Here is a 24,477-nt window from a genome sequence, read left to right on the forward strand (position 1 = left end):
AAAGGGCTAGAAAGCAGATGTCTGAACATCATGCCCACCCCGTGCCCTATGCATGTACAAATCAGGCCTCAAATCAATTAATTAAGGAAAGTAAGTCTGATTAAAAAAAAAAAAAAATTCAAGAGTTGGACTATCAGTTCAGAAGAGCAATTTCTTCAAACATTTAGGAAGCCTGTTGCTTCTGAATTCTAGATCATGGCTCGAGGGGGATAGAGATCCCTTTTAAATATAAAGGTATCTGGGAAAGGTACCACAAAGCCTCCTTGAAATTCTCAAAAGAACAGTGTGCAACCTGTTCTAATGATCACTAGGCGGCACCATACAGCTATTCTAACTGCTAATGCCCAGCCCCTGCCCTGATTGGTTGCTATCCACATTATGTTGGATGTTAAGTATTTTGCATATCACCTCTACTTATAACTAAAAATCCCTGTGTTACAAATGAGACAAAAAGAGGAATTTAGGTGGCTGGCTGAACAACCAGGAAGATGATTATCTATGGCCATAATGTCTCCTACATTTATCCAAAGGTTTTTGTTGCCTTTAAGCCTGTTTAGCATCTTACCACATTCCTTTCCCCACCATACCACATATGTAGACCTCAAGGGCATCAGAACTACTAGAATGCTTAATTGCACATACTGAAAAGCAGGAGCCTATTCACTCAGTAAGGCCAAATAATCTATATGCTCTAGCCGCCCATTCCTCTCTCTTTGCCCCTGCTAGTACACATCAAGAGATGGTACCGAATTTTGGTTACAGGAACCTGACATAATCATGGGGTATGTCGTACCATGACTAAAGTAATAGTCAAAAAGTTATCCGAAATTCTACAAACCCTGTGATAACTACAATTAAGATTTTAATATATCACCTTCCAATGGTCTTATTTCCATTAGCAGAAATAAAAATTGTTAACTTGTTACAAATTTTTTTCTATGAATATTTATATAAGTATTCACTTTTTAAAAACCAAAATATGGTACTCACTTTGGCAGCACATATACTGAAAAACAAAATACGATATTTAACATTCTCTTTTGTAAACTGCTTTCTATTTATAATGTAAACATCCTTGTCAATAAATACAATTCTACAAAAAAATATATTAACGGATGTGTAGAATTCTGATATATGTACTTTTTTAAACCACTCTTCAATTGCTACATATTTAAATTAATTTTTGGTACAATAAATGAAACTACAATTAACATTTTTGTTGCTAAATATCACTATATATATCCCTACTTCTTCTCTTAAATAAATTCACTGAACTTAGTATATGATAGAGGTGGTACTTAAAATCAAGGAAAGGATAAATTATTGAGTAAATAATGTTGGCACAACTAACTAGTCATTTAGAGAAAAAAATTTATTCAACCCCTATATCATTCCTTATATAAAAATAAATATTAAAAAGATCAACATAAAAAATCAATATAAAAGTTTTAGTAGAAAACATGAGTAAATATTTTTAATCTTAGAATAGGGAAGGCATTTATAAAGACCAACCCATTTGGCTATGTAAAACTTCTATATGGGGGGAAACAACTTTTACATTATGTTTCTAAAAATCTAAAACTGGGAAATAAAATATTAGCAATATGTAACAGATAGAAAACTAATGTCCAAACTTCCAAACTCATAAAAATGAATATTTAAAAAATAGAAATAATTCGAGTCACAAAGTAAGAGAAATACAGTCAATAAAAATTTGAAAAGCTGATCAATCTTATTCATAATTAATTGCCAAATATTAAAAATTTGATAAGACCCAGTGTTGGTATGGTATGTAAGGGGAAAGGTCAATGAAAGCATTGTAGAGATCAGTTTGGCAATGTCTATCAAAATTTAAATACATATATCCTTTGATAGATAAAGTAATTTCCCTTCTCGAAACTTATTCTACAGATATAGTCATACAAGTACAATGTTATTTGTGAAACAAAACCTGAAAACTTCCTAAATATCAATCAATAGGAAAGTGATTAAATAAATCATGGTACATTCATATCTTAGAATATAACAGTTTTTTTAAAAAATAAGAAAGATCTATGTATTCAGAAAGATCTATGTATAGTCTTGAGAACTATAGAAGAAAAGTTCTAATCCTAGAGTAGTATTAGAAAAAAGCATACATAAGAAACTGCTAATAATGACTGCTTCGAGGGAGTGGAACTATTTTCATTGTATAGGATTATGCATTACTATAGTCATTACAATTTTTTGAAAGAAAAAAATAAACATTTCCAGAAATAGAATTGTCAATACGTTTTTCACATAGTTGTAAATTTAGATTATTTCTTGCCATTTCTTACTGTTAAGTACTCTTTTTGAGTTACGATATTAACAATTTCTTATATAATTGAGTATACAAAGATAAAAATGTAGGCTACTTAATCAGTCATATATATCACCTAAACCAAATTAAATATTTTAATAGAAAATAAATTTGTCAGAAATAAAATATACCTACTCTTACCTGCCATGGATCCAGCCATTAATCTGTGCACATGACCAGAAATTCCCAGCTTTGTAGTAATTAACTAGAAACCAAAAACATCAAATTAAATGATATTTTTTAAATGCTGCCCATTTCACTGTTTAATAATGAAGACTTATTTCAAAAGAGTTACAGAACTAGTATTAAATGTGAGTGACATAAGCACAATTATACAAAACTGGGCAGCGTTATATCACATCATAAGGAGGTCAGGTATTTCCTCTGTAGTCTCCGCTCTAATTTTGTACTTTTACAGAAGCAACCTAGCTTAGAATTACCAAATATATTATTCTACACATTGATGACCACAAATACTTAAAGTATGAATGGGAATAATAGGAATAAAGTACTTCTATAGGCAATGAAGTCTTGATATACTGATGGCATCAATTCTGACTAACTTAGAATACTGTCATTTTAAGATACCCTAGGAAGTTTAACATACTTAACCCCTTTCTGAGTTGTTTGAGGATAAATTCATTCCGCTACAAAAGAGAAACTTAATCAACAAGTAAGACAGGAAAAGCTGTTAACTTAGATCATTACATAAAAACAGACTCTCACAGTATAGTTGCACTATTTTATTTAATAAAAAAATCCAAAGCCATAATGTTCCTCTCCTATAACTGAGAAACAAAAAGCACATTAAAGAGCTATTAATATTTTGTGAATTTATAATTATCTACTTGAAGGATACTTTGGCTCTTCTTCATAAGTGCAAACATAAACAATTTATTCAAAAACGACTAACAATTACAGAATAGATAACTCCAAAACCAGTTATATTTAAAAATTTAAACTATCACAAGTCTTATTCCTTCAAAAAGGCATTACTTTATCCATTCATCTAAAGTAACTTTAAAGGCCAAAACAAATGCCCTGTCAACTAACTGTGATTATTCAAGGACACGAAAGAAGAAAACAAAATAAAAGTTCACCGTTTTATAATGCTCAAACGCCATAAACTGGATTGCACCATAGGGAAAGATTCGTATCATCATTGCACCATTCCCTTTATACAATCCAAGGTATCCTTCCTTTTGGGGAACAGCACACAATGCAGAAAATACTCCTATTTTTAGAAAGATTTTTAGAAGAAAAATGCTATTAAAACAGAGAAAACTATCTAAATTCAAATTTTCATGACAATCACAGATAAAGATTACTATGCCATTATTCATGATGTAATTTTGCTTGAGGAATTACATAAACAGTAATTTCTATATAACAGTTAAACCTACTTAAAATACATTATGGGTTCAAATTACATAAACATACTGCATGTAAAAATATAAAATCTATAAGTGATAGTAATTATATTTATAATTATCACAAATTATATTAAACTATAACAATCTAAAAAATATTAACAGAAACATATTCAAGGCCCAGATATTGTACTGCAAATGATCAACTCTATCTGGAAGGATCAAGAAAGTCTCCGAGACTGACGCTGATTCATCATGTACGGTTTGCTACACACGTATACCACTAAATAAATGAAACGAATAAAAAAACTATTAAAACTATTTAAATTTGGGGGCAAATTTTCATTATTAGGACTCTTTAATTAGTAATACTGATAAACAAAAGCAGGAGTTCTGATCCTATATATTGATATATTTATTATTCTATTAACTTATTTATTATTCTAATAATTAATTTATTATTCTATTAATGCTAATCGCTAATCCTATTTGCAGTTCAGACTTCCCATAAACATGTCACACATACTTCATTATTAAACTATTTAAATTCAGGTTCCTTTCCAAATTTTTCAAACAAAAATTTGATCTAATATGAAAGCAAATCACTAGGCTCATTTTGAATTTTAGAGTACAAGTAACCTTTTGATCCTTTCCCAGAAATTAAAATTGTAGGTACTTATTAACATCCAAGAAAAGATATACCCTAAAAGCATTATTGATAAGCAAATATCTAAATGGACAGTCTATTAAAAAGAATTATATTATGTATACATACATAGGTATGTGTATAATATGTAAAATTCTCCCAAAATACATGAATAATAAAACTAAGTATACCCCTTCCCCCAAAAAAGAAATTCTATTAAAGACATCATCCTTCTGGGAGAGAGGGTAAAAGTTAAGCCCTGTTTAATTTGATTCAAATGTATTTAGAATGACTTAGGGTAATCAAATTTAGAACAATGGCTATCTAGTAAGGACCAGAAGGCTAATGAGGGGAAGTACAGAAGAGGTTTCAACTGTACTGATAATGTTTTTTTCCGAAGCTCTATGTGAGTCTACATGTTTTATTATTCTTTAAAACTCTTTATCACAAACATTTTAAGAGAAACTATTACCAGAAATGAAACAGATATAGTACTTTCAAAAAAGGAAATCCAGGAAGCAAAGAGCAGGAAAGCGGGGCTGGAGAGGATAAGAAAATCACAATAAACACAAAACAAAATAAGAATGTGAGTGAACAACTCAATGATTGCAAAAAAATCTGAATGACAATTCTCTCTATTAAAAACCAAAGATTCTCAAATTCTGTTAAAAGGTCATATTTAACTACATGCTTTTTACAAAAATCTCACCTAAAACAAAATAACAAAAACAGATAAAAAATGGATGTTAAAGGTTTTCAAATGGCTTTCGAATATCTACTGAGAAATCGTATTGTTTTTTTTAACTTCAACCTATAGCCTGCACTATTTTTACTTTGGGAAATTGAGATTTTAAAAAATAATTAAAAATTTTTTTCAATTACAGTTGACATACAATATTATATTAATTTCAGGTGTTCAAAATAGTGATTACGTACTTATATAATTTACAAAATGATTGCACTGATAAGTCTAATACTGACCTGACATCATACATAGTTATTGCAGAGATTTTCTTTATGGTATAACACTGGACCAATTTTTGAAATGTTACAGAACTGTTTGGAAAGAATATGTCTTCTCTGCAGAGTGCAAAGTCCCCTGTGTATCTGTTATATCAGGCTTATGTGTTATTTAAATCCTTCTCTGTATCTTTACTTACTTTATCAAACTAAGAGTAGAAGGAACTAATATTTGGTAAAATATAAACATATGTTTGCATATGTATTTATTAGCTCTGAAAGTAAACGGAAGAAACTTGTAAAAATGCTTGATTCCAATGAGGGAGTAATGGAGGGAGAAAGACATATGCTTTTGTATTTTTTGAATTATGAGCTTGTGAATATATTACACATTCAAAAATTAAAGTAAATAAAATGTAAAAAAAACCCAAAATTAAAAGTAAAGACTTTTAAAGAATCCTATTATAATTTATCTACTATTTTTATATCACATTTGACTGTGTAAAGCTAAATAGAGGTCAAAGATTTGTAGTATATCACAGGAAAAAATTCTTTACACCAACATTGCAAATTGAGGGAAGGAGAAATCCTAATTACCATGCTCCTTCCTTTTCATTTGGCCACAATAATTTTGACTCAAAATAAAAAGTAGTTTTTGATGCCTTGGAAGTAATGTCCCATATTTTGTAAAAGAAGCTAAAGTAGAAGTTTTAATCAATAGCACATCTTCATCTTTAATTTGACTGCAAAAATTCATGCTTTAAAAAGCAAAATTTTAAAAACTATCTTATGTTCTTACGCATACATATAAAAAGGGAGGTACCTAAAATGTCCAAAGACATTTTTAAAAGAAAATTTAAAAATCCAACACCACCTTCTTTGTTTTTGGCTTGTCTATTTTAAAGCTACATGAAACTCTATATACCACACCAACAGTTCATTGTTGCACTCCAGGAATTCCAGCTCAAATTTTGCATGCCTTGTAGGGTACACTGCAGCCCGTAGCATGCAGTCCTGGAGAGCGTGAAATCTAATGTGAATATGTAATCTAATGATTACAAATCAGGAAACAAAACAACATACATCAGCATGGGAAGGAGGTTAAAGAAATAAAACAATCCTGCTTGGACATTCACATGGTGGGTCATTGTGAAGCACTCCAACATATTGGATAATATAATTCATCTCCTTTCGCCCTCAATGTAGATAACAAAAGAGAATCATTTCCTTCTTTCGAGTTTTATATAATCTCAATAACTTCAAAGGTCTGATTCTTTCTATACATGAGCAGTATAATGTGAAGATACGGAATTCATTGCTAGACAGAGATGGTAGCAATTTTTTTCTTTTAATTTTAAGTACAGATTTAGTACTTAAAATATTGAGAAAATGAACTATGATTAATATATAACATAAATATCCATTCCATTTTTTGAGAAAAACCACATTTTAAAAACCTAATTGGAAAAGTAATTGATTCTTATTCACTCTGGTAACCATCTTTCTTACACAGTGATGTTGCATAGATCATGCAGAGAACACATCATTCCTATCTACTGAAGCATGAAACTGTAAAGCAATGGAGGGTATAAGTTAGCTGCCTTAACCTAATTTTTTTTTTTGGTCTCTGTCCACAGTAATTTTTTTTCTTTTAAATCTTTTTCCCCTCTAATTGAAAAAGTAATATAAGTTCAGTATGTATTACAAATTAGCTTAGAGGAAAAAAATTTTCTCTAAATCTCACCACTGAAAATTAACCGCTTCATGTTAATGTTTGCCCTTCTATCCTTTTGTCTAAGCACATGTTTATTTATATAAAATGCAATATGATTCACCCATCTTGAAATATTTTTCATTTAATACATTATGAATATTGTTCTTAGCCAATTAATATTCTTTTATAATATTTAGCCAATAAATATTTTTTATTAACATAAATAATACTTTCTTTTATATATACATCTTGAGCACAATTCTGATTAGCACTTTCTTAAAATAACCTCCTGGAACTAGAATTGCAAGGCTAAAGAGTATATCTCTTTTTTGATACATATTACCAAAATGTCCTCCAAAAAGGTTATTAAAAATTCTTACTCTGACCACTGATACATTGTTAGTGTCTATGTTAATTAAATGGCTGATTTTTATGTTTGTAAGGAAGAACTAAAGGCTTGATATTTTTTTAACAATGCATATATACTGACTGCATTGGATTCTGCTTGCACTAAGATTTCTAGAAGGCATGTTTAACAGTGTTTAAAGGAATAAACCTTATCTCCATCACTGATTAGATTTTTGAAAAAATCAGGTGGAGCTGTTAATGTGTCTGTGAAAGATGTGACACATTAATCCCAATAAACAAACAGTATGTATTTCAATGATTCAAAGATTTTGGTTTAGAGGATACCAGTACCCTAATACGATAATGTATAACCACTATTACAAATGAAAATATTAAAATGGATAAGAAAGACATCCTTGCAAAATTTGCCCCCAAACTTGAACTTCCTTTTTGTCTTCTTTCCACTATAATTCAACTGAAAACCAAGATGGGTAATATTTTCATTCAATTTTAGTTTTTAGCTTCTATTAACTCACCTAAGTGTTTGTAATGGTGATTGTGAGCTTGTAATAAAACCTTTACTCGATCCAAAGGAGCAACTGTTGTTTTTGCACAGCATCCAGCAATACCTAAAAAAATGTTAAGAGGTCAGGAAGAAATTGTATACCATTTATTTCCAGATGGAAATCATTATTTGTTCAGCTAACACACCCTGTGATCTCCATGGGTGGAACTGCCCAGTAGAAGGGCTATGTAGATGACTGGCTCTCATTCCTTGTAACATGATAACTGAATATATCATACTTAAAAATAAGTTTTAAGAATGTAAATCTGCCCCCTATTACCTGATGAACACCAAGAATCTTGCTAAATGTGGTTATGGAAACAGACACTTGAAGGTATTTACTCAACTGTAAGGCTGTTTGAAGTAACCTCCTCTTCTTCTGCATAACTTTTGCATTAAAATAATGAACTTTTACCCCAAAGTTCATTCATTCATTCATTCATACATTCAGCAATTATATATTTGGTCCCTACCATATGCCACTATGCAGACATGTGGATGACAGTAAAGTGCATACATACAGGCCAGCCCTACTAGCTTGGCATGCTTCTAAGGTAACAATATATACTTTTTGCTATGTTGTTTGTGTCCCGCCCCCCAAATTCATATGTTGAAAACTAATTTCCAATGTGATTGTATTTAGAGGTGAGAATTTTAGGAGGTAATTAGTGCCCTTATAAACTAGGCCCCAAAGAGACCTCTGACCCCTTCCACCTTGTGAAAACACAGTAAGAAAGTGCTGTCCATGAGGAAGCAGGTCCTCACCAGACACTGAATCTCCTGGCGTTATGATCTTCAACTTCCCAGTTTCCAGAACTACGAAAAATAAATGTTCGTTGTTTACAAGCCACCCAGATTGTGATATTTTTGTTACAGCAGCCCGAATGAACTAAAACACTTTTGTAAAGTATCCTACATGTACAAATGCCCACACACTCTGTGATCTCTGATTTGGTTTCCATTAAAACAATGGAGTTGACTTTCAATGGGGTTATATCTGATAAACCTAACACAAATTGAAAATATAAGTTGAATATGCATTTAAATTAAGGGTGAATTTTACTCTATATAAATGATACCTTAATAAACCTGATTTTAAAACAATATTGCTATGTAAAGAAACAAAAAACAAAGAAACTACACAAACTTCTAAAAAATAAACAACTTAATCAAGATTCCTTTGCAGTTTTCAGTATATGCTGTCTCCAATTCTTTTCCTCTTTTTAATAGGTTTTGTGTAATAAATAACTGTAAGATATATAGAAAAAAGTACACAAATCATAAGTATGCCTATTAATGAATTACATACTACAAGGTGAATACATCCACGTAAGGACCACCCAAATCAAGAAATGAAACATTATCAGCCTCCCCACATTACAGTCCTTCTTCTGTACTCCCAAAATCACTATTTGCCCCTCCTTCTCAGAGACAACCAATCAGCCTTCTGACTTCTAACGACATGGACTTAGTTTTCACTGTTTTTGAACTTTATATAAATAAAATCACACAGTATGGCTTGCTTTGTGTCTGACTTCTCTCCAATATTATTCATCCACTGTTGCATGTGGCAAGAATTAATTCATTTTCAGTGCTGAACAGTATTTCATTGTGTGATTATACTATATTTTAGTTATATATTCTAGCAGTAATGGGCATTTAGGTTGCTTCTGGTTTGGGGCTACCATGAATATTTCAGTCAGGAACAGAAATATATACGTTGGTATATATCTAGCATTGGAAATATTGAATATGGCATACAAATGTTCAGTTTCATAGGTAACTACTCAACTAGTTCCCCAAAGTGGTTATATCACTTTACATTAGTACCAGCAGAATATGAGAGTCCTGGTTGCTATCCTCGCCTACATGCACCATGACTCTATTTCAATATCTAGTCAATATCATAAAATGTAACAAGTCTAAAACTGAACTCCTCATCTCCTCCATCATGAAAGTTGCTCCAACTACAGCCTTCCCATAACAGTCAATGAGAGCTTCATCCTTTCAGTTGCTCAAACCCAAATATGTCTCCCTTGACTTCTCTTCCTTATTCCATCTCTAGTCTGTGAGAATATTATTTGTTCGATCTATATCTAAATCACAATTTTCTACCACCTCTCCTGTTAGTAAGCTGATCCAAGCCACCATCCATCATCTGAATTATTGCAACAACCTCTAAACTGGTCTCCTTACTTCCATATTTACCCTCCTATGGTTATTCTCACCAAGAAGCCAAAGTGATCATTTTGAAATATATCACATCATCTCACTTCTCTGCTCAAGACCTGTAATGGTCTAATTCACTACTTCACTCCAAGTAAAAATCAGAATCTTTACAATGGTATGTGAAGCCCTTCATTTTCTGCCTCCCTTTACCTCTCCAACCTCTTTCCTCCATCAACAGCATTTGGCTCCAGTTACATAGGTATCGCTACTTTTCTTTGAACAAGCCAGGCCCTCTCCTACTTTGACGCCTTTGCTTTAGCATTTCTCTCCCTCTGCCTGAAATGCTCTTACTTAGACATCAACTTGCTAAACTCTCTCACTTCTTCAAGTCTAATCAAATGTAATCCTCTCAATGAGGCTTAACACAACCTTATGTAATATGCACCAATTAGCCTCTCCATTTCCTTGTCCACTCTCCTTACTTCTTCCAATTGCATTCATCATCTCTAACATACTACATAACTTACTTTTTTATTTTGTTTATTGTCTTTCTCCTCACAACTCCCAACCAATGTAAACTTCAGGGTCTTTGTTTTGTTCTCTGATGTGCGATGAGCATGTAGTGGGCACATAGCAGGCACTCAGATGTTCCTTGTATAAATGAATGTCCTTTTCATCAGTAGAACAAAATAACTAAATTCCTAATACTACTGCAGTATACAGATATTATCTTTCTACAAGTCCTCATAATATCAGATTTTTAAAAATTCCCAGGCTTAACAAATAATTGAGTTGTGACAACCCAGACAATCAATTAAGCAGGGGTAGATATTGAAATATCTCATTATGGGAAGACAGAGGAAATTTCTGAGAGACAATATGAACCTTCTGGCCCCACAGTCACACAAAGTAGAGCGGCACTTGCCAAGTAGCTAGCTATCTGTTAAGCAACTGTGACAGAGTTGGAGCCAGTTTTGGTTGTTGACAGTTTTGCACAATTTCCCAATCATTTTTAAAAAGCTGAACTCCAGTATTTGGTTTCTTTTAGGCAAACAGCAAAATCCAAGGCTATACTAGGCCATCCATGGTTTTTAAAAAAGAAAGAGGTGCCAGAATGTTTCACTGAAACCCTGGGGTCTTTGTAAGAGACTTCTCTCTTTTCCCTGCCATCCAAACCTGAAGAATGGGTGCCTGGTTCAGCCCTTCCACGTCCTCAGCCGCTCCACGGCAGCTAGAGGCCTTTCCTCCCCAGGACCCTGCTGTCACTAGCCGAGTGATTATTAATTAGAAAAAGGTGACAGTAGGTCAAGGTAAACATCTGGCAGAGCATTGAAGCAGCTATTGCCCAAGAATGTCAGAACGGCCGCATGCATCCGACCTGCTCCATCCAGGTCCTGTCCCTGCCATCCGAGTGTGGCCGCGTCTTCTCGGCAGACACCCACCTCCCGCCAGAAAGGAGCGCAGCCAGTAGAAATCGCGGCGGGCCGTGGGCCCTCCTGCTTGAGGCATCGCTGGAGGGGAGTCGGCTGCTGCCAGGGCCGCCGTCGTCGCCGCCGCCATCAGGACCAGAGCTGTGTCGGGAGCTTTAGTCGCCGATTTACAAACCAAGAGCCGGGGTCTAGGACATCTGGGGCTGACAGGCTGGTGCAGATCGCTGTGCGGGCGGGGCGGGATACCACGGGCGGCGCGGCATGATGGCGTACGCCAGGGGCGGGGCCAGGGGCGAAGCGCGAGTCTCAGAAGCTGGTCGCCTCCCCCACGCAGCCTCACCCCACATCCTGACGCCTGCGTTCGCTTTCACGCCTCTTCTGTTGACGCGCTAGAAGCGAAGCGTGGCCAGTGGGAAGGTCCCGGCAAAACTCACGAACTCAGAAAGCCCTCTCCTGTCCATTGACTTGTATTGGCAATTGACCTGTAACCGCCCATGGGGCAGTCTTCTGACTGTTGTAGCCGCCAGCCCCAGGAAGACACAGGACCACCAGAAATCAGTGAGTTATACTCTTTATTCAGCTAGCTGGGTCTGCCAGGGGTACGCAGACCCAAATTAAGCAGCCCGGAAATGTAGAGGTACAGGGTTTTTAAGCCCTAAATCCCATTCCTCATTCTGTCTTAACACAAAAGTCTATTTTTCTTCAGTTTACTAACTGTCAACCCACAGGTAGGTTGTGCAAGCGGGGGTACAGAAGCAGAAAGTTTATTGTTAGAATTTCATGTTCCCATGGGCTATAGCCTATGTTCCCCTGGGTGATAGCCAAGCAGTAATTTTCCAGCCAGCATATGACTTGCCTAAGGTGAACCTTTCCAAAACCAGCCTTTGGTTGCTGACTCTCCAGTAACCTCTGAAATTGCACCATGTCCTACCAAATCAGCTGTCTTCTCAGAGCTCCTCACTGAACCTCAATTTCTGCTCTCCCTAACCCCCCACTAAGCTTTCACTCCACCCCTATCACCTCTGCCACAGAAATATTGCTAAAGCAGATTCTTTCTTTGGAGCCCTCCCTACAAATTACATAAATACTTTTTGCCTGGTGAGGCCTTTCCAAATCTGTGCCTTTTGCTTAGCTCTCAAATACCGCGGAGCTCTACTCCCCAACCAACCCCAAGTCTGCCCTAAAGCCTTAGAAACTCCCAGTTCCTACTCCCTGGCCCTTTGCATTCCAAGACTGTTTCTTAACCACTCCTTCCTTATAGGCACTATTTCTAACTATGAGCCCCTCATCCCTTCCAGCCTGGGCAAAATTCATTCCTAGTCTTTGTGACTCAAGTTGTTCTGAATTTTTGTCCTCTCTTTCAGAAATTACATAATTTTCCACAATACTTACTCCAACCTTCTCTTACTGACACTGGTCTCCTCTTTCTCCTTCCATAGATGCCTCTGCAAAGTGTTTCTAGCCACATTTCATCACTAATGATGAGTCCAGATTTCAAGTTTATTTTCTTCATGTTCCCAATTTTCAATTTCTACCAGAAAATATAGGCCCATATAATATCATTATTTTTCTTTTACATGTGAAGAATCAAAAGCTCCCCAAAGTAGGGATGATTGCACATTATGAATGTAATTAATGCTACTGAATTGTACACTTAAAAATGGTTAAAATGGTAAACTATAGGAAGTATATTTTATCACAATAAAAAATACAAAGAAAAAGCCCCTAAGGTTTTTTTATGTTACAAAGAAAAAGAAATGTCTGTATTTTTATATTACATAACTAGCAAAACTGCCCCAGTTCCTAGTTTTAATGTGTATTTTTTTTTCTCCTGTCCTATAGGCTGTACTGGTACACCTCTTCTCATCCAGTTCCATTCCTAATGAGATGCACCTTACAGGTTTAATTTATCACTCAATGGCCCCACCTCCAAAACTCAATCCAGTGCTCACTTGGGCAGCACATATACTAAAATTGGAACAATACAGAGATTAGCATGGCCGCTGTGCAAGGATGACCTGCAAATTTGTGACGCATTCATTCCATATTTTTGAGTTGCTATAAAGTAAATAACTTGGGCATTCTTGATACTTGAATATGGAGTAAGTGAACAAGGAAAGGAAATAACAATGCGCTTTATAAGAACTGTATGGTAAAGTGGAAAATGCAGTGTCTTAAATAAAACTAAAATCGCCATAAAAAAAAAAAAAACCTCAATCCAGATCAAGGATGAAAAGTTGATCTAGATGATAACTGACAAGTCTAGTGATTTAAACATCCAAGTATTTCTTCTCTCTCTACTCAGCTGGTGTCTACTAAACTGCCCAACCTACAGATGTTGAAGTGTCTTAGGGCTTAGTCCATGAGTCTCTTCTATAATTACACTCATTCTTGGAGATTTCATCCAAGCTCATAGTTTTAAATATCATCTATGTAGTGATGACTCCCAGTCTCCAGCCCTTCCCACTGACTACCCAACTCTTTTTATGTTTCTAACATCTCCACCTGTATATCTAATTGGTATCTATTTTATCCTATCTAAAACTTAATCCTCATCTTTCTTTGCAAACATGCTACTCCTACAGCCTTCTCTTATTTCATTAAATAGCAACACCATCCTCTGTCTACAAACCTTGATTAATTTCCTGGTCTCCCTGCTCTCTCATGCCCCCTACTGTCTATTCTTAACATGGCAGCTAAAGCAATCCTTTAAAACCTACAACAAATCTTGTTACTTCTTATCCCCAAACCCTTCAATGGCTTCACATATCACTTAGAGAAATTCTTATAACAGTCTATTGGTTTCCTATTATATCTCTGGCCTCAACTCCTAGGACTCCCTTCAGTCACACTAGCTTCTTTATTCCTCATAAATACCAGTCATGCTCTCCTCCAGGCTTTTGCACATCCTGTTCTTCCTGCTTGTACTACTTCTCTCTTAGGTGTTCCTCATTCTCTCCCTTCCTTCAGGTAGTTACATAGATATCACCTTTCCAAGGAGGCCTTCCCTGGCTATAATATTTAAAATTACCACCCATTCCAACCTCATCTCTACCAAAACTCACTCTCTCATTTCTCTATTTTAATTTAAATTTATTTCCACAGCATTTATTGGCATTACACACACACACACACACACACACACACACGTATGACTTATTTCATATGTAAAATGTTTTCCTTATCAGTTTCTCCCCACTAGAATGTAAACTCTATGAAGTTAGGGATTATCCGTTTTGTTCATTAGATATGTCATTTTCCACCATATAGATGATAAATGATGCAGAACTACTTAAAAATCAGTCTTTTTTATCTCTCATTTTTAGGATAACTACTAGCTAGAGGCTAAAGAAGTGTAGAAAAAACAATCCCCTTTCTCAAAGAATGTATTACTTAATGAGATGAATGTGAACTTAATGGTAAAGTAAATATAATACATAAATAAAACGTGGGGATACAGAGGAAAGGCAGACCATATTTGTTAGTGGTTATCAGGAAGAGAGGGAACTGAACTGTCTTATGACATGGCTAAGCATGTGCCAAAGCAAACACACAAAGACACATTAAAAAATTGAACATATTCAAAGAACAAAGAGTAGTCCAGTTTGTCTCTCTTAAGATCCTTGAGCCCTTCCTCGTGACTCCTCAACACTTGTATGGCAGGTCACTGAGGAATAACATTAGAGAAGGAGAGCAAAGTTATACCATGAACAGTTTTAATCTTGGTCTAAAGAGTTTAGACAATTCAGTGGATAATAAAAAATTGGTGACAGCTATGTTTTAGAAAATTAATCTGAGAGATTAATAGGATGATTGGGAAGGCAAACACTGATAGATCTGACAACAAGGAAGACAGTTATGAAGTTTTATCAACAATCCAGAGGGCTGGTGCAAATATGAAAACATTGTGATCGGAGAGAAATAGAGGAGAAAGCATCTTCTAGGCTTCCTAAGGTATGATATGTGGAGGGCAAGACATAGGAAAAGTCAAAGTTGCTGCACAGTTTTTTGCTAGGATGATTAAGAAACTTGATAGTAGCATTAACAGAACAGGGAAGACAGAAAGAGGAACTGGTTTAAGGTACAGAAAAGGGTTAGTGATGTTGGCACAAACTGTAAAGATGATGAAAACATACAAAAGCACCAAAGGACAAAGGTTTGGTAAATATATTTTTTTAAACATAGACAATATTTGAATACCATATCAATCATATATAACAATAACTACCTAAAAAGCTTTCTTTGAAAGCTTTCCCCAACCCACACATATTCTGACATTTTATGAAACAGGGAGGAATTGGCGTGCCATTTTAATAAACATCATTGACCCTATTAAAAGAAGAAGATACAAAGAAATGGAAAGATATTCTGTGTTCTTGGATTGGAAGAATCAACATAGTTAAAATGACCTTATTACCTAAAGCATTATACAGATTTAATGCAATCTCCATCAAAATCTCATCGGCATTTTTTAAAGAAATGGAACAAAAAATCACCAGATTTGTATGGAAGCACAAAAGACCCCCAATTGTCAATGCCATACTGAGAGAAAAGAACGAGCCTGGAGGCATCACTCTGTCCAACTTAAAATTATACTACAAAGCGACAATAATCAAAACAGCATGGTATTGGCAGAAAAACAAACACACGGACCAGTGGAACAGAATTGAGAGTCCAGAAGTAAACCCATATTTATATGGGCAAATAATGTTCAACAAAAAAGCCAAAAACATACAGTGGGGAAAGGAAAGCCTCTTCAATAAATGGTGCTGGGAAAACTGGAAAGCCACCTGCAAAAGAACGAAACTAGACTGTTGTCTATCACCACACACCAAAATTAACTCAAAACGGATTTAAGACCTGAATATAAGACCTGAAACAATAAAATGCATTGAAGAAAACATAGGAACTAAACTCAAGGACCTTGGACTTAAAGAGGATTTTATGAATTTGACCTCAAAGGTAAGGGAAGTAAAAGCAAAAATAAATGATTGGGGCTACATCAAACTAAAAAGCTTCTGCTCAGCAAAAGAAATCATCATTAAAGTAAAGACACAACCATCTGAATGGGAAAATATATTTGCAAGCAACACCTCCGATAGGGCCTAAAATCCAAAATATACAAAGAACTCATACACCTTAATAACAACAAAAAAAACAAAAGATCCAATCAAAAAATGGGCAGAGGACCTGAACAGACACTTCTTCCTAAAGGACATACAAATGGCCAACAAATATATGAAAAGATGCTCAACATCGCTAGCTATTAGGGAAATGCAAATCAAAACCAAATGAGATACCATCTCCCACCTGTTAGAATTGCTATAATCAACAGGACAAGTAATAACAAATGTTGGAAAGGCTATGGAGAAAAAGGAACCCTCATCCACTGCTGGTGGGACTACAAATTGGTACAGCCACTATGGAAAACAGTATGGACGTTCCTCAAAAAAAACTAAATATTGATCTACCATACGATCCAGCAATCCCTCTACTGAGTATTTACCCTGAAGACTTTAAAACTCATATCCGAAAAGATATCCAAACACCAATGTTCATAGTATCATTCATGGTGGCCAGGACGTGGAAGCAACGGAAGTGTCCTACGATAGATGACTGACTAAAAAAGCTGTGATACATATATACAATGGAATATTACTCAGCCATAGGCAGAGACAAAATACTGCCATTTGCGACAAAATGGATGGACCTCGGGATAATCATGCTAAGTGAAATAAGCCAGACAGAAAAAGTTGAAAATCACATGATATCACTTATATGTGGGATATAAACCTAAAAGCAACAAATGAACAGGACAAACAAACAGAGACTCAGGGACATGGACAATATACTGGTGCTTATCAGAGGGTAGGAGGGAGGGAGGAGGTAGACAGAGTAAAGCGGGTCAAATATGTGGTGACAGAAAGAAATCTAACTATGGGAGATGAACATACAATGTAAATATGTGTGTGCTTTACTGTTAAAGTGTACAGCTCAAACTTATTGGATTCTGTTAACCAATGTCACCATAAAATAATTAATTAATTAAAAATAAATAAATAAATAAAATTCACGTTACTTTAAAATAAATAAATAAATAAATATTGTCATGGACCTTAGCTATCTTCAAGTCTTCTATTAGTCTCTTTTAGACCACAGATTTTTAACTTTTATTTACTTATATTTATCATGAATAAGCATCATATATCACAGGTGCTTCATTAATTTCAATAACTCTGTAGTCATATATAAATTACCCCATATATAACATAGAATAGTTCTTTTAGTAAAGAACTTATCCATAGACAGAATTTAAAATATTTTAGATGCTATACAACTTCATGGGAAATTGAACATCTCATTTCCTCCTATGTGTATAAAGTATGGCATTTTAGTGTATCAGAAGAAATGCCATAACAATTTCTAAAATGATACACAAGAAACTGTCAGCAGTGATTACCTCTCAGAAATGAGATGGATAAAGGATGGAGGAATTGTGCCTTTCACTTTTCATTGCACACTTTTATATAGTTGGATTTTTTTAAAAGCAGACTCTGGTTATATTTTTGAGTATACATAATTAGATCTTAAAAAATTGAATGAGATAAGCACAATTGTTACTATTTTTGAATCTAAAAATAATATTAGATATTCCTAAGTTGTGACATCAGATTTCCATGGCTAGCGTGCAAAAGGCAGGTGTAAAGTTTGTGAACATGAGGTAAAGGTTAATCAGGAAAGCAGGGATTTTAGAAAATCACTTCATGTTTCTCTTTTATTTTGGCTTTAGTAATCTGGTATTTTTAAAAATGAAAACTGACATTTTCTGGTTAAGTCTTTTTATAGTTCATGAAATCTGTACATTAAAATTTTAACTGTCTACTTCTCTGCTTAGTAGATAAGTTATGATAAGGACTTACTAAGTATCTGATCTTCAATTTCTTTTGGGGAGGTGGAATCCCCTATATTATTTACTTATTTTATTTTGTATATTTATTTAAACATTTTTTATTTTTCAATTACAGTTGACATTCAAATTATATTAGTTTCAGGTGTATAGCATAGTGGTCAGATATTTATGTAGCTTACAAAGTGATCCCCGTAGCAAGTCTAGTACCCACCTTACAGCATGCATAGTTATTACACTATTATTGACCATATTCTCTATGCTGTACTTTACATTCTCATAACTATTTCATAACTGCCAATTTGTACTTCTTAATTTCTTCACTCTTTCCTCCCAGCTTCACAACCCCCCTTCCATCTGACAACCATCAGTTGGTTCTCTGTATCTATGAGTCTATTTCTGTCTTTGTTTATTTCGTTTTTTAAATTCCACAAATAAGTGAAATCATATGGTATTTGTCTTTCTCTGACTTATTTCACTTAGCATAATCCCCTCTAGGTCCATCCATATTGTCGCGAATGGTAAGATCACACTCTTTTTTTTATGGCTGATTTATATTTCGTTGTATATATGTACCACATCTTATTTATTCAATAATCTATTAATGGACACTTAGTTGCTTCCATATCTTGGCTATTTTAAATAATGCTGCAATTCAATGAACACAAGAAAGTAGATAGCCTTTCAAATTAGTGCTCTGAATTTCTTTGGATAAATGCCCAGAAGTAGGATTGCTGATAGTTCTATGTTTAATTTTTTTATCTTCAGTTTCTAGTCTGTAAAATATGAGTGATCCTTCCTCCCAGACATAAGGTGAATATCAAATAAGATCGTTTAAGCATAGTATCTACCACTGTGCTCAGCACATAATAGGTACTATATTTCTCTCTCTTCCTTAGTATGTGCATTACTACACCTGCAGAAAAGATTATTATTTATTCAGTTATTAAACATATGCCAAGCATTATGCTAGGTGGTCAAGATACAAAAATGAATAAGATAAAATTCTTTAAAAAGCTTTTGTAAGAGAGCAAGCAACTACAGAAAAGTAAGTACAATTTGTCAGTTATTTCTCCTATGTTAAGGGTATGCATGGAGTACTGTAAGGAACAAAGAGAGAAGAAACCATTTCCATGGAAGGGGTGAGGAGTTTAGAAAAAGCTTGAGACTTCAGCTGGGCCTTAAAATATAAGTAAGAGTTTTCCAGGCAGTTATAAGAGAAAGAATATTTCAGAAGAGGAACTGCATCATCTCAATGTGGTTGCAATTAGATGTAGCAATGACCTAGAAATTATTTAGGAGAATGACCTAATTTATTCTTTCATTTGTTCACAGGTATTTCTTGCTGAGAGATACAACAGTAAAAACAATAATAATAATAATAACTTGGTCCCAACCCTTCAGGAAGCTTGTACTCTAGTGGGAAAGACAAATCTTAATCAAATAATCACAGAAATTCATGTAAAATTGAAACTTTGTAAGTACTTCTGAGAGGAGGCTTAGTACATGATGATGTAAGACCATAAAATAGGTATTTGACCTAACAAAAAGGTTAGAGAAGTCTCTTCTAAGAAGTGGTGCTTGAACCCAGAGGTGAAGGGTGAATAGAACTTAACTGAGAAAAAGAGAAGGAAAAATCATTCAAGGAAAAGTAAACAGAGCCTATGGTAGGAGAGGTCAGTGTCTTCGAGGGTGTGATCACCACCTTGAATGCATTACCACACTCTGACCTTCAAGTTTTGAGAATTTAGATGCCTTCCAGAGATCAGGCAGGTCACTTACATTGTCAAATGTGTAAGGCAATAAAGGGGGCTACTAGATTGGAGAACTGCAGAAGTCTTTTCCTGCCTAAAATGAAACTTGTTGGCAAATGAAATTTACTGGCTTATAAGAAAAGAATTTTTGGTTTGCATACACAGAAGAAAGCCACTGTGACTGGAGTGGGAAGAACTAGGAGGTTTGTGACACAAGATGAGATACATAGGTCAAGCCTTATAGCCACAGGTAGTCCCTGTAGTAGTCTTGTCATTTTCCTAAAAGCAACATGAAACCAGTGTTAAGCTGTGGTTGATATGGTCAGGTATATGTTTCAAAAAGATCATTCTGCCCATGGCTTGGATAATGGAATAGGGACAAAAGTGGACATAAGTAGACTATTGTAAAATGTGGTTTTTAGTCTAAAGTAAAAGCCATGAAAATAGAAAGAAGTGAATGAATTTGAGATACATTGAAGTGATAAAATGGATGAGACTTGGTGATAGGTTCAATAAGGGGGAAAGGAAGATGTCAAGGATAATCCTTAGGTTCTTAGTTAACATAACAGGATGAATTCATTGAGGGAGGGATCTCTGGGAGAATATCAATTTGTTGTTGGTTTAGAGTGAGGTGGAAGGACAGGGGAAAGGATGAGTTTCTTGGTTGGGACATATTGAGTATGCACAGGCCTTGGAGACATCTGAGAGGAGATATTATAGAACTGAATATGTAAGGAGCTGCCTGGGCTGAAGGTGCTATATAACATTAATAAGTCAAGGCTGAGGAGAAAGAGCATGAGAACCTAGAAGTCACCCTGAGTTACTGCAACACTAGCTAGTTAGAGAATGATGAGCTGGCAAAGGAAACAGAGAAGGAATGGCTAGAGATGTAAGAGATAAAACAAAAGTTATAGAAGCCAATGAAAAAGAGTGTTTTAAGAATAATGAAGTATTGGAAATGCTGAGTTTAAAAGGTCTATGTAGTTGAAATAGTATGGAGCTCAAAAATGAGATTTAGGCTAGAGAGATAAACTTGGAAGTTTGGGGCATTTAAGTTGCAACTTAAGCCATGTTTATTTAGAGAAGAGAGTATAATGTGTAAAGATGGTATTCAATCAAAAGTAGGAATTATTATTCACACACTTGAGCAACAATAACACTATTGGATTTACTTAGTGTTTTTCTTTTAGAGAAAACGCTTTGGATATATTATCCCATTCCTTCTTTCAGTCAATATTTGGCCTGTCAGCAATATTTATTGAGGGTCTTACAGTATAAAGTACTATAGAAAGATGAGATACAAAAGAAATAGAAGGTATGAATGTTACCCTGAAGCTTTCAGGTAGTTGGGGAAATAAAATGTTGACATATGCAATATGGACAATGTCAAAATTACATATTGATGAGTACAAATTAATAACGTTCGACACTATTCTTCATGAACACTGAGGAGAGGTGATAATTCAGAGGTTATCTATGTTTGGTGGGATTGTTCAAGAACAATTTCCTAGAGGAACTGAGTTATTAGTGCATTTTAAATAATAGAATTCTAGAGTTGGTAAAGACCTTAGAAATCTTTAAGGCAACGACAAATATTTTTTAAATTCTTCTTAAACATAAGGTAAGAAGATTGGAAAGGGACACACAGGGCCCCTGTTTGGGCCTGTAGTAGGTGCTTTACATTTGCTGTCATGTTTAAAGTTTTGTGATACTGTGAAGTTCATCAAGAAATTAGCCTCACTTGTGCAAACACATAGAATTGCATAACTGCAGTTATAGACCTTAGTTAGGACCTCAGAGAGGCATTCAACGAAAATTTCTTGAGTTATTGGGTATCCGCTAAGTGCCAAGTTCTGAGCTAAACACTGGGAATGTAAAAATGAAAAATACGCCCTTTGAGAGACATACAATTTGTTAACTGGAATAGAGTGTGAAAAGTGCTATGACAGAGACATGAGAATGCTGCAGAATTTTGTGTGGGTTATTACTTGAGGCTTCACAGACAAGGAGCTCTGTGAGGTAGGTTTTGAGGAATGAGGATATTTTCCAGGTTAACAAGAATGAGAGTAATGTAGAGGAAAGAGATGACAGAACAAGAGGGAGAAGGACATTCCAGGTAGACTTGTATCTGTCCCAACCTTTTCATCCCCTGTTCATAAAGCCAGAGAAAATGTTTGTTAGCAGAGACTCACCAGGTAATTTAAATAGCTTTAAATGAATTCTAAGTAAGGAGGAAGAAAATGTCCAAAAATAATTTAGTCAGTTGTTTTTAAAGTGCCTACTGTGTAGAAGTTATCATTTGTGACATAAAAAGAAACATCAGAGTGGGGAAGACCCCAGCATTTCTCAGGTGAAAGTAAAAGGAAAACAGATCACAAACACAGCACATGGCTTTGGAGGTTAGAGATAATGGGCTGGAGATACAGAGCAAAAAAATATTCAGGGCTGGAAATTCAGCCTTGGAAGTCTTCTCCTGGACCAGGAGGCCTGAAATGCTTGCAGTGCCAAAGGGCTCTGAAGAAGGGAGCAGGCAGAGGGAGAAGAAGGTGAAGACATTCTGGTTAGATGTATAAAAAAGGGAACCAAGATAGCCTATAGGTGTCACAGAATTCCAGGGAGGAGGCATTTCAAGATGTGAGGAGTTTACGGCCATGCCACCCTGAACATGCCCGATCTTGTCTGATCTCAGAAGCTAAGCAGGGTCGGGCCTGGTTAGTACTTGGATGGGAGACCACCTAGGAAGACCAGGTGCTGTAGGCTTAAAAAAAAAAGAATAAAGCTATGTTGTGAATGTAACCTCAGGAGAGTGGGTTCATGGATGCAGGAACAAATAAATGTTATAGGAACAAGAGATAGCAAGAAATAGAATTTGTCATGGAGAGAAATAGGAGTAAAGTTAAATGGGAGAACAAGTTCAAGCAAATGGATCACCTAGGCTTGAAAGACCTGTAGACAACAGGGAAGAAGGAGCTAATGAAGAGACTAAAGATGCTAGAAGTAAAAACTGCTTAAATAAAATAACATGGAGATGGTGGGCTCAAGGGCACAAGTTAATGGGTAGCTATATAACAGGGAAGAAACTTCAGGTAAAGAAGGACTGCTGAGGAAGGGTGGGAAAAGTAAATAAGAAATCTATTGCTTGAGGGTCTCTCTTGATAGCCTCTTTGTGGGTAGCTTTGGAGGTGAGCAAAATGAAGACTTAAAACTGGTCCCATGAAAGGAAGAGGCTAAAAAGCTCCCAAAGTAGGGATTGCTGAGGAGCAATAAAGACCTCAGGCAAAAACTAACTAACTAACTAACTAACTAACTAACTAACTAACTAACTAACAAAACACAAGACCTCAGATAGACTCAGGTCTTAAGATTTTGAAGCTGGCTAAGGCTCCAACAGAATTCTGCTGCTTGTAAGCAGTAGAGAAAATGGATAATGTGGTTTAGAGGTCAAGTGGGGGTATGTCCAGGTTGAGTTGGGGAGAGGTTAAGAAGACGATTGAATTAGTAGATTGGAAAGGTTACCATTGAAGTTTCTAGACAAGGCATACATGAAGAAAATGGTTTAATCCTGTCATAGGGAGGGAGTTTGCACCAAAACAGACTCGCTTTGACCACACACTCAAATAGTTCTTGCTTTGGGATCTGCTCCTTTTGGAAGCTGACTATAATATAAAAGATTTTGTTTCATCTCTTAATTAGAATGTATTTTTATACTCTGCAGTCACTGTGAAAACATGCTAATTTTTCTACTTCCTTCCTAAATGAATTCTGACAATCCCAATTTTTTTCCTCTTCAGAACCTCTCTTTGATTTCCTCTCTCTTCTACCTCCACTGAGGTGTCTCTTGGTTCGTACCTACCATATATTGTATGTACCCTATGAATTCTTGACAATCTTCAAATTCATTTTAGAAACTTGAGTGAGAACAAGGTTTTACGTTTGTATGTCAGTAAATTGACCAGTAAATGTCAATTCCTGCAAACATGCTCAGTGCAAATTGTCTGGTAATTTCCTTTGGGTCTCTTTTACTTTAAGTGTTTCTTGCTTTCTTGGACTCCTAGCAGAATTGACAGCATCAGATCTTTTCCAATGCTAAACGATTACTGCAGATTGATTTTACCCAGCCTTCCCTGTTATCTCCCAGGACCATGTAGATTGTGCTGTGCCAGACCATCATGGAACAATGAACTCTTTCCTACATACTAATATGTCATCTGTCTGTCTGTCTATCTATCTATCCCTGATATCTTTATTGAGAATAATGAGTCTGTCTTCTTCA

At 35.2% G+C, this 24,477-nt stretch overlaps 1 protein-coding gene, 1 long non-coding RNA gene and 2 other non-coding genes across 6 annotated transcripts in view; 3 read left to right on the plus strand and 1 right to left on the minus strand.

Annotated features, from left to right (window-relative positions):
• The window catches only part of SLC25A16 (solute carrier family 25 member 16), a 38,265-nt gene extending 26,448 nt beyond the window's left edge, over window positions 1-11,817 (minus strand). Inside the window, exons 1-4 of one of the 3 annotated variants that reach the window (XM_039871965.1) lie at window positions 11,556-11,817; window positions 7,916-8,008; window positions 3,442-3,575; window positions 2,483-2,546 (exon numbers count right to left, since the gene is read on the minus strand). In XM_039871965.1, the coding sequence (XP_039727899.1) occupies window positions 2,483-2,546; window positions 3,442-3,575; window positions 7,916-8,008; window positions 11,556-11,673 (409 nt within the window). In that variant the 5' untranslated portion in view covers window positions 11,674-11,817. Of the gene's footprint in view, window positions 1-2,482; window positions 2,547-3,441; window positions 3,576-7,915; window positions 8,009-11,491 lie in introns of all 3 variants that reach the window. The other 2 variants (XM_039871967.1, XM_039871966.1) reach the window with 2 other exon arrangements.
• Window positions 11,818-11,831: 14 nt separating this feature from the next.
• On the plus strand, window positions 11,832-15,899 carry LOC120609453 (uncharacterized). The gene is made up of 2 exons (XR_005654779.1): window positions 11,832-12,101; window positions 13,386-15,899. It is a non-coding gene; the product is annotated as an uncharacterized LOC120609453 (long non-coding RNA).
• Window positions 13,488-13,595, plus strand: LOC120609771 (U6 spliceosomal RNA). The gene has a single exon (XR_005654834.1). It is a non-coding gene; the product is annotated as a U6 spliceosomal RNA (small nuclear RNA).
• Window positions 15,900-22,845: 6,946 nt separating the features above from the next.
• Window positions 22,846-22,964, plus strand: LOC120610036 (5S ribosomal RNA). The gene has a single exon (XR_005654866.1). It is a non-coding gene; the product is annotated as a 5S ribosomal RNA (ribosomal RNA).
• The last annotated feature ends 1,513 nt before the right edge of the window (window positions 22,965-24,477 follow it).

The sequence above is a fragment of the Pteropus medius genome, unplaced genomic scaffold, assembly GCF_902729225.1.
Source record: "Pteropus medius unplaced genomic scaffold, Ma_sr-lr_union100, whole genome shotgun sequence".
Classification (NCBI taxonomy): Eukaryota; Metazoa; Chordata; class Mammalia; order Chiroptera; family Pteropodidae; genus Pteropus; species Pteropus medius.